Below are 16,776 nucleotides of genomic sequence, written 5' to 3' on the forward strand. Positions count from 1 at the left end.
GTAAACTGATGTTTTATTCCTCTGATTGATAAATGCACATTGTTTTATAGTTGTATATTTTAGTGGATCTTAATGTACTTTTAGTAAATTATATTTTACTGATCGATTGTGTAATTTTTAATGCATATGAACCACCTAGAACTATGTGGTAGGGTGGTATATAAAAATAAAAATAAAATAATAATTATTATTATTCCCTAACCCCTATTTGTTCCGTTTGTCTGTTTTAATTAGATTGTAAGCTCTACTGAGAAGGGATTGTCTCTTTCAAGTTAATGTACAGCGCTGCATATGTCTAGCAGGTTAAGTAGTAGTAGCACCCCCTCCCCCTCCCAATAAGGGTATGAAGTCAGTTCTGAGCTTTTTTTTTCTGGCTCTATCTGCTGGCAAGGTGACATAGCCTACTTGTTTTGACTTGTCTGGTAGGATTCAAGGAAATGAAATGAATAGGTAAGCCCTAATTCCACATTTTTTTTCTCATTCTCTTACCAAAATCAGTCCCTTATTCATTTGATGTCTTCTTCTTATGACTAGTTTTCTTCTTATGACTAGATTACTGCAGTTGCCTCCTTGCTGATCTGTCTGCTTCTGATTTGTCTCCTCCAACTTTTACAGAGCCCTGTTACAAACATATGCTTTCTTTTTCCCAGTTGGTCTTCTATTTCTGCTCACATCTGCTATAGCTTCTGGTTAAGTATTGTGCCATTTTCAGTTATCTTCCATTTAATTGTGAATAGCTCTTAACATTCTCTCAGCCTTAATCTTCCAATAGGTTTCTACTCATTTTTTTTCACATCAGATCTCTTCCTTTCTGTTCCAACATTATATAGAATACTTCCTGTTCTGCCCCTATTTTATGTTGGCATTTGCTCAGTTTCTTGTATAAGAACAAGTATAAGTGTTTAAGCACTAAGATGTATAAGTAAAGTGTGTTCTGTGGACTTAAATCCCCAGAAAGCTTTGATTCTACCAGAGAGTTAGGCTACAACCACAGAGCTTAAGCCCACCCTTCTTCAGTGTGAGAGAGAACAGTTGCCATATTTGTAGACCACATGGCTGTATGAAAACCTGAGTTTAGCACTGTTCTCCCACCAGGTTTTTCACCCTTTATTTCTAACAATCTAATACAGCTTAGGTTGCAATATCTAAGTCTAGAGCACAGTTTTATTTTCCACAAGGTGTGGACACACTCCCAGCTTTCCCTTGAATAGGATGGGCTGGTGGAGTAAGAAGATTCTGTGAAAGGGGGAAATATGTTCTTTAAAATACATATTTGGTTAAAAAGCCAAGTTTTTAGAAGCTTTTTGAAGATAGTGTAGGAAGGTTCAGTTTTTAGGAGCGGTGTATGCAAATGAGGTTCTATGAGTTATATCCAAATGTAAACATGACGGTGGCGAAGTTGCAGAATTGCTAGCTGAGAAGAGGGGAGAGTATGGGTGGGTGTATATGGTATAAATCGATTAGAAATATAGGCCCTCTTTTACTAAGCTACAGTAGAGGCTTCTACCATGGCCTGGGGCACTAAGTGCTCCAATGCTCATAGAATTTTATGAGCATCAGAGCATTTAGCACTCCAAGCCACGGTAGAAACCTCTACCGCAGCTTAGTAAAAGGGGGAGATAATCCGGAGCAGTGGACCTTAATCCTTTGTATGGCATGGCCAATAATTTTAATTGAATTTGTGCTGATACCGGTAACTGGTGTTCTTAAATCAGTAATGGTGTTACGTGGTCAGATTTGTGCACTTCGTTGAGTAATTTCACTGCATCTTTTTTTTTTGGTCGAGTGGTTTCATTTTTGGCAGTGCTTTCGGTGGTTTTTATATATAGGCATTTGTTGTTATCTTCATTTTTTGCGGTACATTTTATACCTTGTTCACCATGGACCCCTGAAGAAGGCGTGTTGTCCGAAACACGGACCGTGTTGGGTCCCTTTGTTGGTAAAAAGGTTTTTATATTACTGCATTTTAACTTTGGAATAATAAATTTTTGCTTGCATCTTGTACATTGTCTGCAGTTTTTGTTTGGTTTTCCTGCTTCGGTGTGTCTCCTGCAAATTTGGTTGGATTTCTCTTTACTGCATCTGATTGAACACTCTGCAATCATTTCCGAGAGAACTGAAAGTATAAATAGTGTTTAAAAATGTAATTGGGTCAATGTTGTCTCTGAGTCCTTTCTCTTATCTTTTTGTTTTCTAGGCTCCGTCATCTTCTAATCTGATTTCAAACCATGAGCTCATGGAAATAAATGAAACAAACCTTCCAGCAGACAGTGAGGAACTGCTGTGGTGGGCAAAGAAAGAGTTTGGGAACATCACTTCCTTTGCGGAGCTACACAGTCCTCTCAAGATTCATTTCAGCTTGGGTCCAGGTATGAGTTCTGCCTATTTACCGAGATGTAGGTAGAAGGTCTGTGTTACATAACTATACGGTGGTATTACGCTTAACAGATCTGAGGTCCATGGAATTTCTCGTTCTTCTGCTTTCCTGACAGCTCTGTAGGCAGTGGCCATAGCGAGGGTAACAGGCGCCCCCTCCCCCAACTTCTTCTCTGCCCCCCACCTCCACATGCTCCTTCCCTGCCCTCTCCCGCCACACGCAAGCCACTTCCCTTCCTTCATACCTCTGTAACGTTCCTACCGTGAGCATCAACCCCCGACGCTGCTGTCGCACAATCATCGGCTCTTCCTCTGATGTCACTTCCTAGGTGCGAAACCAGCAGCTCGGGAGTTGCTGCTCACACCAGGAATGTTACAGAAGTACGGGGGAAGGGAAGCGGCGTGTAAGCACAGCAATGGGGGCACAGGGAAAGAATGGGGGGACCTGCCTCCCAAGATGGTGCCCAGGGTGGACCGCTCCTCCTCACACCCCTCACTATGCTACTGTCTGTAAGGTAATCCAGGAGAAGATACATCTGTATCCAAGTTTGTAGGAGCGACCCAATAGAGCAATGGGTTGCAAATAAGGGGAGGCCAGTTCAAATCTCATTGCTGCTCCCTGTTATCTTGGACAAGTCACTCAAACCTCCATTGCCTCAGATAAAGGAAAAGATTATAAACCGTCCATGGGAAGAGCAAAATGTTGACTGTACCTAAATATAGTTCACCTTGATCTACTCCCCCATAAGGCATGAGCGAAATCCAAACTCCCTTCTTTTCCCCATTGAAACACAGCAATTGGCTCAGATTTGCTGGATGAGCACATTTTCATGGCCTGCAGCTCCGTTATCAAACAAATACCCTTTTTCCTCTACAAAATGTTCAGTTTTATTTGAGTTAGTGCTTGAGCTATAATTACATCTGTTAGCAAAAATATTCCCTAATTTGACTCCTCTATGTAAAATCATTTCCTTTTGAAAGAGCTGAAAACTCTTAACTCATTTTCATAGAGAATTCCCTTGTTTTGGTTGTACATGCTTTATCAAAAGAAAAAAAAAATCACCTATGAGAACCCTATGAGGGTCCTTTGATGGATTTGTACTGTGTAATTACATTTTTGTCTGTTGTAAATAGTTGTAGTCTAGAGTCTTTCAGCATATGGCAACCTCTGTGACTTATTAGGCTAGTAGCCTTTCTTTGTACCAGGTCTAATATTTGGAGGCAAAAAACCAATATAGGAACAAAAAAGGACTTTTAATACCTTTTTAAGCCTGAGTGGCGCTCAGAATCCAAAAATGGAATGAAAAAACTCAATGTGGGGAACAAACCCCTATGGAGTTTCTTGCAGAATCTATCATTGCACCATCTTTGAAGTAAAAGGTTATTAAAAATGCTTCTTGAAAAACTCTAACGTGTTTTGTATATCCATAAAGTGAAATAAATGTCCAACTTCTTAATAACTTCAAAAAAAGTGAATTAAAAAATGACTTAACTTAAATGTCCGTACAGCGATGGTCCAGCAAGGTTCTGACGCGTTTCGCCAACCTGGCTTCTTCAGAGAACCCGCTGTGCTGTATACGACCTACAATTTGATATGCTTCCTAAAAAAACAAAAAAGAAGGTGATACTTTGCAAAATTGAAACAAAATACATGTATATCATAAAACAAAATACATGTATATCATAAAAATATTTGGAGGTACATTTTGAGGCTGGATGTCCCATATGGTTTACAAATACTTTATACAGTGGTAAGATTATCTCATTCCTTGCTTTCAACTTGCAATTCTCCCATTCATCCCCATGCACCGGGGTGTGAGCAGACTGTAGGTGGCTGATTCCTGCAGATCTGAATAACTCACTGGGAATAATCATAAGCTTTTGTTTTCTAGACATCCTTGGTTCCCAGGATTGCCATCTGCAGGAGGATTTCAATGCCAGAAACTATATGGAGTGTGACTATCGGCCCAATAAAATAAAAGTCTGTAAGGTCCTCAGGTCACAAGAGACAAAACAGGCTTTTATGCTGCAAGTCAACTGGGTCCAAGGGGATGCTGGGTAATATTTGTTCATCATTGTGGTATTTGTGCCATTTCCAGTGCTAGTGATAAATGTTAGAAGAAATTGTGCTAAACAACACAGAAAGACATTTTTTAATTTATTTATTTCTGTGGGATACAGGACAGGGCACAGATGATGGATGGGGAGGGGTTCAGGAGGAAGAAGAAGAATAGGAGGAGATGAAGAAGTACAGAGAAGAGAAGGGAGTGCAGGAAGATAAGGGAAGTAGGATGCAGAGAGATGGAGGTGACCATGCAAGAGATATTTAAGGAGATGGAGGAAAGGATGCAAGTAGAATAGAGGAGATGGCGGCAAAGGAGAGGGAAGGGATGGTGGATAGGGAAGAAGGGGATGCAGAGTAACCTGAATAGGGGGTGTGATAGGAAAAGAGCCCATGGGAAGAAAGAGGAGGATGGAAGAGTGAGTGCATGAAGATGGAGAAGAAAAGGTAAAAGGGTGCAAGGAGACTGTGAATGTAACACTTAAAATGTGATGGGTTTGTTTTTCCAGCCCACAACTTACCAACCTGAATGTGACTATGGAATGTTCAGTGAAGGACAATGAAGAAGATACTCTGATTCTTCAAAGTAACAGTGGCCAGATTTGGAACATCACTTCTAACCATAATTTAAAGATTGTGGTAAGGAAAGAGAACACTGCAGGGAACATGGCGCACAAGGGTGGTTGGGTGGGGAAATCCAGAACGGAAGGCTATAGTAACACATGGGTGGTGTGGTATTCTAAGACCATATGAGGGACAGGAACATGTGGTGGTTCAAAGGTTGAATGGAAGACATCAACAAGAGCATATTTTGGGGAGACGGGGACATAAGGTCTTATGGAGGGGGCAGGTTTATGTTTTTGGAAAATGATTGCATGTGTGTGTAGAGAGTATTTGGAATTGGTGTTTAAATAAGGAATATTAAGAGAGTCATTTAATAGTCCCTTGTACAGGAAAGAAGTATACACTACTTTTCTCTATGTGTGCTTGGCTGTATTTTCAAAGCAAGAGAGTATATTTATATCTGCTTTGAAAATTATTCCAGAACACCGTGCTTATATTTATAGCTGCTATTGTAGACGCACAATTTATATTTTTAAAAGTATACATTTAAGTGAAACCATCCTTGGTAGCACCTCTTTAAGCATCAAGTAAACTTACGAATATACAGTCCATATGCACATAAGGTTATGCAAATATTTAATTTATTTAAAAAAAAAAAAGTATCCTACTCTATCCAGCATTTCCAACATAACATTATTAAAATTATCTAACAAAAAAAAAAAATGTGTGGAGGGGCATAATCAAAACATATATCTAAATCCAATTTGGGTGTATGACACAAGACGCCCAAAGTCAGCAATGGAAAAATACCCATTTTTGAAAAATAAGCCTAGAATATATATATATTTTTTTGAAAATCATCTGCCTAGATGTCCAGGCTATTGTTCATCCAGACCGAAAGATGTCTATCTTTATACCACATTTTCAACCAAAGTTTCGTACAAGTCCGAAACGTCCGGAACAAAATGTGGGAGGGGCCAATCTTGTAATGGACTGGCCACCCAGACATGGCAGCCGAGCAGTGGGGTACCTTACAGGGCACTGCTGTGAACTTCACAAAAAGGGTGCCAGATAACCATCTCGCCAGAACTCACTTATAGGTTATGGTGGGCCCCCCCAAACCCACCATATCCACCTGTCTACAACCCCAATAGCCCTTATGGATCCAGGTGGCACCTATAAGGCAGTAGAGTAGGGTTTAGTGGTGGGGGGGTTGTGGAATCACCTTTTCCACCATAAATGTAGTGGTTAGAGTGGCTTATGGGCCTGGGTCCTCCTCTCTATGGTTCACTAGCCCAGCTATTTAAGACACCTGTGTGCAGCTGTACTAGGCTTTCCAGGTGCTGATGTTCGTGAGACAGGTAAGTACTTTTTTATTCTGATCTTTGAGAGGGTGTCAGGGTGTCAGTGAACACTGGGGGAGTGTGTGGGGTCTTTTCTTTGTCTCTGCAGTGGTTATCTGGTCACTTTGGATACCTTTTTTGGCACTTATACCTGTTTTTACATCGTCTAACTCACAATGTTTAAGTTTCATCCAGGATGTCTAGTAAAACATTTGATTATCCCTGCAGGACAACTAAGTCTAGGTCAGCCCCCCATCCCACCCACATACTTCCCTAACCACTCCTCCAGATACACCCCTTTCAGCTCTGGGAGCACAGCGGTATTCAGAGGCATAAAAAGTCCTGCAATACATCCAGAAAGTCTGTTCGATATCGGCACTTGGACGATCTGTCTTTTAGACCAGTGTTTTTCAACCTTTTTACACCCATGGACCGGCAGAAATAAAAGAATTATTTTGTGGACTGGCAAACTACTAGGACTAAAATTTAAAAACCCCGTTTCCGCCCCATCTCCGCAAGCTCGGTCACCTCAGTAACTATAGAAAAATAGACAAATATAGGGGTCCTTTTACAAAGGCGCGGTAGCGGTTTAACGCACGGAATACCGCGCGTTAAACCGCCTGTCGCGCTAGTACCTAACGCCTCCATTGACGAGGCATTAGGATTTTAGGCTGCCGCGGGGGTTAGCGCGTGATGAAATGTCCGACGCGCTAACCCCCGTAGCGTGCCTTGATAAAAGGAGCCCATAGTGCAAAATATAAACAGCAGATATAAATTCTCAAAACTGACACGTTTTGATCACTAAATTGAAAATAAGAACATAAGCATTGCCTCTGCCGGGTCAGACCAGGGGTCCATCGTGCCGAGCAGTCCGCTCCCGCGGCGGCCTCCCAGGTCCATGACCTGTAAGTTCTCCACCACCTAAATTGTTTATGCCCTAATCCTGAAGTACCCTGTATAGTAACCCTCTATCTATACCCTGTAATCCCTTTCTCCTTCAGGAAGTCATCCAATCCTTTTTTGAAACCCAATATTGTACTCTGTCCTATCACCTCTCTTGGAAGCGCATTTCAAGTGTCCACCACCCTCTGAGAGAAGAAGAACTTCCTAGCATTCGTCTTGAATCTGTCTCCTTTCAGTTTCTCTGAATGCCCTCTTGTTTTTGATGTCCCCGCTAGCCCGAAGAATCTGTTCCCCTCCACCTTCTCTATGCCTTTCATGATTTTATAAGTCTCTATCATGTCCCCGCTAAGTCTCCGCTTTTCCAGGGTAAAGAGCCCCAGCTTCTCTAGCCTTTCAGTATATGAAAGGTTTTCCATGCCCTTAATCATCTTTGTTGCTCTTCTCTGGACCCTCTCAAGTATCGCCATATCCTTCTTAAGGTGCGGCGACCAGTATCGGACGCAGTACTCCAGATGCGGGCGCACCATTGCTTGATACAGCGGCAGGATAACTTCCTTCGTTCTGGTAGTGATACCTTTTTTGATAATGCCCAACATTCTGTTCGCCTTCTTTGAGGAAGGAGGGAGGCTTTTTTTTTTTTTTTTGCGCGACAGGTAGGGACAGGAAATGATCGCCTGTCCCGTTGTCCCCGAAGCTGTGTGTGGGGGGGGGGGACAACGGGACAAGAGGTCAGATAACGGGACCTATGGTCACCTTAATCTTTCTGGCCCTGCACGGACCGGCAGAAATTGACCGGCGGTTGAAGAACAGTGTTTTAGACCTTCCAACTGCCGCTTTGGGCAGGTTTTTAGACGTGTTCAAATTTTGATTATGAGCCCCATAGCATATTGATCATATGAAGCACCAATTTCAACAGATGTCATAAATCTCTGTGAAGTGTCCTTCCAATCATCACCTAGATTAAATAACAAAACTAACTCTGCTATGTCACAAGTCTCAAAAGCTTCTACAAAAAATTTGCCTTTGGCTGTTTCCTAAACTGAACAGTAGAAGTAATTTGTCTAATTTATGTTGCCAATGAATTCCACAATATTGTGCCCCACCCCCTACATAAAAGATCGAGGAGCCGTAAATGTTCAGTCTACCAGTCCTAAAAGATGGAATATCCAATAAGACTCTATCAGCTGAACGCAAAGTGTGTATGGGTCAATATCTTAAACAACTCACCAAGCTTCATTGTTCAGAGCTTTATGGAACAGTGATAGAACCTTAAATTTTACTCGCCATGAAATTGGAAGCCAATGAAGCTCCTTTAACAATGGCGAGATATCTGACCATTTTGGCAACCCAAACGACATGTAGGTTGCCACATTTTGTGCAATTAGAAGAGCTTGAAATATATCTGGTGGGCTGTTGTGAAGGACCATTTCTACAGGTAAATTGCTACTTTATCTGCAGAAATTCCTTTGAATATTTACCCTCTAAGGAAACTGTTTTAAAGATACCTGGGCAGCTGCTGAAGTACTCACAGTTCTGCAAACTAATCCTTAAAAGGGCTGGTGGAAAGCATGCGTAGAAATTGACTTAATAGAGCAAGAGAGATTGTTCACCCTCTCCGAGGTAAAGAGAACCAGAGGGCACTCGCTAAAGTTAGAAGGGAAAAGATTTTGTACAAATGTAAGGAAGTTCTTCACCCAGAGTGGTAGAAATCTGGAACGCTCTTCCAGAGGCTGTTATAGGGGAAAACACCCTCCAGAGATCAAGACAAACTTAGATAAGTTCCTGCTGAACCAGAACGTACGCAGGTAAGGCTAGACTCAAGTAGGGCACTGGCCTTTGACCTAAGGGCTGCCGCGTGAACGAACTGCTGGGCACGATGGACCACTGGTCTGACCCAGCAGCGGCAAATCTTATGTTCTTATGTTCTATGTTCTTATAAATACAGGCAAACCAAGCACCTTCTTTGGCGCACACGCAAAATATGCAATGTAAAATACATACAGAGATTTGAAAACAAAAAAGAAACCACCAAGAGAAATTCCTGGGGTTGATAATTTTCCCACCTATACCCAAATGCTTAATGTAGACAACTGAGTTTCACAAGGTGACTAGATTTTGCAGTAGGAAAAAGGGACACAGAAGCTTGGGACAGAAATCTGATTTTCAAATCCCCACGTGTACTTTTCCAAAAGGGCTCTTAGTTAAAGGAGCTGCAAAGTTTACAGCCTTGGTATGGTCTGCTGCTACTATTGCTACTATTAATTATTTCTACAGCGCTACCAGACGCACACAGCGCTGCACAGAGTCATAAAGAAGAAGAAGAACAGCCCCTGCTCGAAAGAGCTCACAATCTAAACAGCCAAGACAGACAACCAGGATGTCATGGATACAGTTAAGGGGAACGGTTAATCAGCTGGCTAGGATGTTGGGCAGAGGAGTAGGGGTTTTGTTATGAAATTGTATCCTCTTCGCTGAATTGCTCAATTTTATTCCTTGTTGTGAACCGCCCAGAACTGTTGGTATGGTGGTATATAAGAAAATAAATTATTATTATTATTCTTAAGGATTGAAGGCTATATCAAAAAGGTGGGTTTTCAGTCTGCTTTCAGTCTGAGGATATAAAAGTAATTTTGAAAGAAATAATAGTCATGTACAGTAGTTTTTCTTTTAAAATAGTGTACAAAACTATTCATGGAACTTCAAGGATCTGGGCTTCAGAAAGTCAACCCCTAAAGGTCAAAGTACAGTGGTTATGTCCCTCTTTCCTGTTTATTCATTTCCCTCTGTCCATTTCTCTTTCTCTTTCATTTGTCTTTCTGGACATCTTGCAGGCCTCTGGACGCTTTCATCTCAATGGATTACAAGGCCCTGCACACTATGACAAAGTGCCTAGTTCTCAAAGTGAACTGGAGGATTTCTCTTGGGATCGTAACATCCACATAGCCTCCTATATAGAGGTGCACTCTGCCAGTCAAGTCACTGTTGTACTGCATAACTGTGGTGAGTCTGGCATGCATTCTCTTTGAAACATCATGCCATCATGTATTGTTGTCCATTTACCACCTTATCCTACGTCTTCTCACTCTTACTGTGTTATTGAACTGTCCGTGGACTTCATCATTCCATGATCCCTGAGACGCTACCTCTTTTCCAGAAACCCCAGTACTTTTGAAGTGCATTTACAAGCAGGGCACTTTTGATGGCTTGCACTGATTTTCTTCCAGTTGAATGAATCCTTTACCTGAGTCTGTTTCCTTAGTTCCTGATTCAGACATTCTTACTGAATTCCAATTGGTCTGTGTTCTGATGGGTCAATCTAAGCTCTGTTTAAAGTTATATGCAAATAAAGGACTCATAATTAGACACAAACATTCACGGATAAGGAGTGGATATGCAAGCACACTAGTTGGTGATGTCATTGATGGAGCCAAACTCTCCCATAGCTAATTCTGAATTTTTACTCAATGCAGGCATGCATAGGGATTCTTGTGCTAGTGCTCCAAGTTTCCAAGTTTACTAGTTATTTATATGCTGCCTATCAATGGAGATTGTCTAAATTGTTTTTACTTGAAAGTACATTACATTACAAAGCTTTTTATATTCCGCCACAGCCTTTATGAGTTCCAGGCAGATTTCAATAAAGCGGATGACCAGAAACAAACCTGGTTAAATAGGCAATATTGAAAAAAAAAATCAAGCATTTTTCTTTAAATTAATCTCCTTATTTTCTGACTCCGGTCACTCTATCTTATCTACATATTCCACATCTACTTCCACCTTATGCTGTCTATTAAAATGTTTTATTATGTAGTGTGTTGACATTGTAAGTAGCTTAGTATGCCATACTTCATATTGTTGTTTGCATATTTTTACTGCATTAACATTGCTTTTCCCTAAAATACATTCAGTTTGAATATGTTTGACATGTTTCCCCTTCGACTTTGAACCCCAAGAATATGTAAATCTAGAACTTTTATTGCTGATCAGCTCTAGGTTCAGCTGTGAAGTCCACAATCTCAGTGACAAGTTAGACGGAAAGGAAGCAAATTAAAATTTCTCATGTTTGTTTTTCACAGATATAAAGAGCACAAGGGAACCAATAATCACAACAGATTCTTCCATTTCTGGAAAGGAAGAACTGAAAATGCTGATATCCTTATTGCAGCCTTGGATGTGTGATCAAGATTCTTTGGACATTGTTCTAGCCAAGCAACCATTTCCGGTAGGATCAAACATCTCCCAAAGTGCTACAATAAGAGATAAGACCTGTATGGTTCAACAACTGGATGTGAACTTAGAAAGACTGTAGAATGCATGAATTGAGTTAGAACAAGCTTCTTTTGAGAGTTATATGCCAGAAGGGGAAATCTATACAATGAGGGCTTCGGGGACTGGGCATGAATTAGTGCAGGTCAGATGTGTGAGCAAAGGAGTTTGAAGAGAGGATCACTTTGTTAAGAGCTATTTTATGAACAGCATCAAGCCCATAGTGTCATTTATAGAATAGAGCTTAGCGTGGTTTTTTGGCACTGATTTTATTCTGCCATTTATAGAATTGGGTCCTACATAAATGTTCTCTCAAGCAAATAAGAGAGCCACATAAGAACACCACTGCCTATAAAAAGTTGGTAGTTGACCAAGTCAAAGGCAGCCAACAGATCCAGTGATATACTAGCAAGTTGTTAAGTTTACTCATTAAAAATATTAAGCATGTTTCCATACTACGATGATCATGAAAAGCATTGGTTTAATTGATCATAGTTGAAGCAAAACAATCTTCTCACAGTCTTGAAAAGAAAGGAGTGTAGGATACAGGCTGGTTGTTAGCTTTAGCTGAAAGTAAAGGATCAAGAGTTGGATTCTTAAGTAAAGGCCTAACAATAGCATCTTTCCAGTATCTAAGAAAATAACCTTCAGCCAAGCTAGAGTTAACCAAAATTAGAATAAATAGGGAAAGCTCAAGATCCAGATGATTAACCAAATAAAATGGGATAGGATTGAAAATTGATGTAGCTGCCTTCATTGAACTCAACTAGAGAGATAAAGTAAAGCGATAGCACTGAAAAAGATCCAGGTGCTAGAATTACTGGTACACATAGGGTGTGTTAATTTTGGAGATGCCATAATTTAAAAAAGCACTAGTGAAAAAAATGGTACAATTCCCTGTGGAAAATCAACAACTAGTTTTATGTTTTGTGTAATATGTTATTTACCTAGCTGGAATTGGAAATAGGACCTGTGTCACATAGCAGATGGCTCACAACTGTTCCAAGGTTCATGAGAATATGGATTTCCAGGCATAATCTGAAGGGGAAAAAATCTGATAAACTTAAGAATGATTGTAGAGTTCTGTGCTGGGGTTTACACAGATAAATATTACTCAGATAAATATTACTTTATTTCTACATATTTCAAACATTATTTGATCTAGGTAAGACTCACTTTAAGCAGTTTCTGAAGACAGCTTTAGATTCAGCATGCAAAATGGCATAATTTGGTCACTAGTAGTCTGTAAAGTTTGAAAGAAAAAAAAAATCTACCCCTAAAATTGACAAGCCCTCCTGGTACAAGAATTAGAGCTGCTATCCACAGGCCACAAAAGATTTGCTTATGAGATACAATTACAAAAAGAAGGAATCAGAGAATGAGTAATTTTTAGTGGATGGTGGATTGACAATTTTGTCTACTTTATCTAAAATGTGTGGCAAAGGTAACTGAAGAAAGAGAAGCCCTTATAGGTAGTTACCAAATTAGAACATTGAATAGCTTTCTGGATGGGTTATTATAGGGTATGATAAGCTTGAAATAGTAGCTCCTTTTTACTTGTTTTATTCTCTTATGATAACAGAGTTGTAATTCTCTTGGTTACCAATTCAGCATTGAATTACATATAAAATTATACTCCTCTGTTTCAAAATTCGACAGTCAAATCTACCAGCTTTCCTGGACAAACAATTAATCCCATGTACTCCCTTCAGGACCTTGCGGTCCCTAGACCAAAATTTACTCACAATTCCCTCCTTAAAAATGATTAATACCAGAAGAAATGAAATATTTTCAGTATACGCACCACAGCTAAGGAATCTTGATAGATTTAAGAGCTCCCTGAAGTCTCTTTTGTACAAAGACGCTTTTGAAGATTTAGGGGTCCTTTTAATAAGGTGCGCTAGCCGTTTTAACGCACGCTAAACACTAACGCGTCCATTATAGTCTAAGGACGCATTAGCATTTAGCGTGCGCTATAACGGCTAGCGCGCCCTAGTAAAAGGACCCCTAAATCTCTACTCTAAGCTCCTCATTCTTTAAAAGAAATATAATTACTCCTTCGACATTACAGGAGACTCCAGTTATTTCCTTTGCTAGCCTAATTGTATTTCCCATATTTGTATTGTTCCTATAATTATTGTAGTTCTACCCTGTCCCTTTTGTATCATGCTAATCCTAGTTTGATTTTTTTAATGTTTTTAATCTGTAATATTGCATCGTTGTTTTTATAATCTACATCGCTTAGAAGTATTATAAGCGATATTATCAAATTTTAAATAAACCTGAAGCCAGGTTTTCTGAGGTACGTAGAATTGTATTATTCATTTTTGTTACTGTGGCATATTTGTATATTTTTATTTAGTTTATTATAATACACATATATTCTGTTTAATAAAAATTCTACCTCATTAACCACCCAACCTTTACAAAATTGTAGTGTGGTTTTTTAGCGCTAACTACGGTGGTAACAGCTCCTATGCTCATAGGAATTCCATGAGCATCAGAGCTCTTACCGCCATGACTGATGGGGGGGGGGCGGAAATTGAGGGAAAACAGTGTCCCAGAATCCAAGCAAGAACAGTGCATTAGAGTAAATTATGATTAGTAATATCAAAAGCAGTTCTGATTCCATTGGGGGTTTTTTTCCCAGAATTCATCTCAACCAATCTTTGCTGGGATCACGTTACGTGACTTTCAGTGCAGTGCAAAAGACAACGGAACACATTTGTACCTGACATCATCTGTGAAGGATTGCTTGACAGAGGTGGATCACAGACAGCATGTGAAGAATGAGGTCAGCAGAGCTGGTGGTAGGACTGGCACAAAATAAAGTTTTATCTTTGCTCCTTTAGAGTCCCAGGGGTATATAGAAAGTCATTTGGAGAACATGACCTGCGTGTTTGTATGTTCAACTATAGTTTTTATAACCATCATTCATTTGTTTTGTCTGTGCAGGCTTCCCTTATTTCTTTGGGTTTCTAGCTCTGTCAGAATCTGTTCTTGTTAAGCTATAGTGTATCATAAGCCTTGATTTGTAACTGTCTGGAGTTTTTCCACTGTTTTTGGATGTTTCCCAGCAGCTGCTCCTTCACATCTATATGTGAACTCATAATTTGGCCATTAGGTGTCACCACTGAGTAATGACTGAGACTCATCTCGCCATTAAAACTGCTGTTACTATTAAACTGCAAAAGAACTATACTGTACAGTGTGTTCTCATTATTTGTATGATCCATATACACAAATATGCTTATTTGCTATTCACATGCATTTTTGCTTATTCACGGTCACGCAGAGTGTGTTCCCGTGAGGATGAAGATAGAAACATAGAAACATAGAAATATGGGCCACGGCCCATCTAGTCTGCCCACCCCAATGACCCTCCCCTACCTTTCTCTGTGAATAGATCCCACGTGTCTATCCCATTTAGCCTTAAAATCAGGCACGCTGCTGGTCTCAATAACCTGAAGTGGAAGACTATTCCAGCGATCAACCACCCTTTCAGTGAAAAAGAATTTCCTGGTGTCCCCGTGCAGTTTCCCGCCCCTGATTTTCCACGGATGCCCCCTTATTGCCGCGGGACCCTTGAAAAAGAAGATATCTTCTTCCACCTCGATGTTGCCCGTGAGATACTTGAATGTCTCAATACTTGAATGTCTCTGCATTCCTCGAGTGAGTACAGCTGCAACTTATCCAGCCGTTCCTTGAGTCCCGAGACCATCCGGGTGGCCATTCTCTGGACCGACTCCAGTCTCAGCACATCCTTACGGTAATGCGGCCTCCAGAATTGCACACAGTATTCCAGGTGGGGCCTCACCATAGATCTATACAATGGCATAATGACTTCAGGCTTACGGCTGACGAAACTCCTGCGTATGCAACCTATGATATGCCTTGGTTCATAGCACAGTAACGCGGGAAGACAAAGGCGCGCGCCGACAACTGAGCGCAAGATGGAGGTGCGCGCCGAAGAAAAAGACTGTTTTAGGGGCTGTGACGGGGGTTTTTGTTGGGGAGCCCCACCCACTTAATACAGATCGCGGCAGTGTTGTGGGGAGTTTGGGGGGTTGTAACCCCACATTTTAGTGAAACCATAACTTTTTTCCCTAAAAACAGGGAAAAAGTTAAGTTTTCAGTAAAATGTGGGGGGTTAAAACCCCCCAAACCCCCCACAACGCGGCGCAATTTGTATAAAGTAAAGTGGGGGGTTCCCCCCACACCCCCCATCGTAGCCCTAAAAACAGTCTTTTTCTTCGGCGCGTGCCTCCATGCTGCGCTCAGTTGTCTGCTCGCGCCTTTGTCCAGGCGCGCTTTTGACCTGACACCATATGCCTTGCCTTGGATGAAGCTTGCTCCACTTGATTGGCAGTCTTCATGTTCTCACTGACGATCACCCCTAAGTCTCGTTCTGCTTCAGTTCTTGTTAGGATCTCGCCATTAAGGGTGTAAGTCTTGCATGGATTTTGGCTGCCCAGGAGCATGACTTTGCATTTTTTGGCATTGAAGCTGAGTTGCCAGGACCTAGACCAGCGCTCCAGTAGGAGTAGGTCGTGCATCATGTTGTCGGACATTGAATTTATGTCTGTTGTGCTTTTGCCCATTACATTGCTTAGTTTGGCGTTATCGGCGAATAATGTTATTTTACCTCGCAGCCCTTCTGCCAAGTCTCTTATAAAGATGTTGAATAGGATCGGGCCCAGGACCGAGCCCTGCGGCACTCCACTGATTACCTCTGTCATTTCGGAGGGAATGCCGTTCACCACTACCCTCTAAAGCCTACCTCCAAGCCAGTTCCCAACCCATTTCGTCAATGTGTCGCCCAATCCTATAGAACTCATCTTGCTCAGCAACCTGCGATGTGGTACGCTATCGAATGCTTTGCTGAAATCCAGGTATACGATCTCCAGGGACTCAACAACATCCAGCTTCCTCGTCACCCAGTTAAAGAAGCTGATCAGGTTGGATTTGCAGTATCTCCCCTTAGTAAATCCATGTTGACGGGGATCCCGTAGATTTCTCCTTGTTCAGGATCGTATTCCAATTGGCATTTGATTAGAGTTTCCATTAGTTTGCACACTATTGATGTGAGACTCACGGTCTGTAGTTTGCTGTCCCATCTGGAGCTTTCTTGTGGAGTGGAATGACGTTAGCCGTCTTCCAGTCCAACGGGACGTTACCCGTTCTAAGGGAGAGATTGAAGAGCACGGATAGCGGTTCCACCAAGACATCACATAACTCCCATAGAGCTGTGCATGAGTATTG

The 16,776-nt window shown here is 41.1% G+C and overlaps 1 protein-coding gene across 1 annotated transcript in view; it reads left to right on the forward strand.

Annotated features, from left to right (window-relative positions):
- LOC117368040 (endoglin-like) overlaps positions 1–16,776 on the forward strand; it is an 81,692-nt gene that overhangs the window by 37,912 nt on the left and 27,004 nt on the right. The window contains exons 4-9 of the mRNA XM_033961286.1: positions 2,198–2,369; positions 4,269–4,434; positions 4,948–5,077; positions 10,080–10,248; positions 11,325–11,470; positions 14,165–14,308. Of these exons, the coding sequence (XP_033817177.1) occupies positions 2,198–2,369; positions 4,269–4,434; positions 4,948–5,077; positions 10,080–10,248; positions 11,325–11,470; positions 14,165–14,308 (927 nt within the window). The remainder of the gene's footprint in view (positions 1–2,197; positions 2,370–4,268; positions 4,435–4,947; positions 5,078–10,079; positions 10,249–11,324; positions 11,471–14,164; positions 14,309–16,776) is intronic.

This window comes from Geotrypetes seraphini, chromosome 10, assembly GCF_902459505.1.
Source record: "Geotrypetes seraphini chromosome 10, aGeoSer1.1, whole genome shotgun sequence".
Taxonomy (NCBI): domain Eukaryota; kingdom Metazoa; phylum Chordata; class Amphibia; order Gymnophiona; family Dermophiidae; genus Geotrypetes; species Geotrypetes seraphini.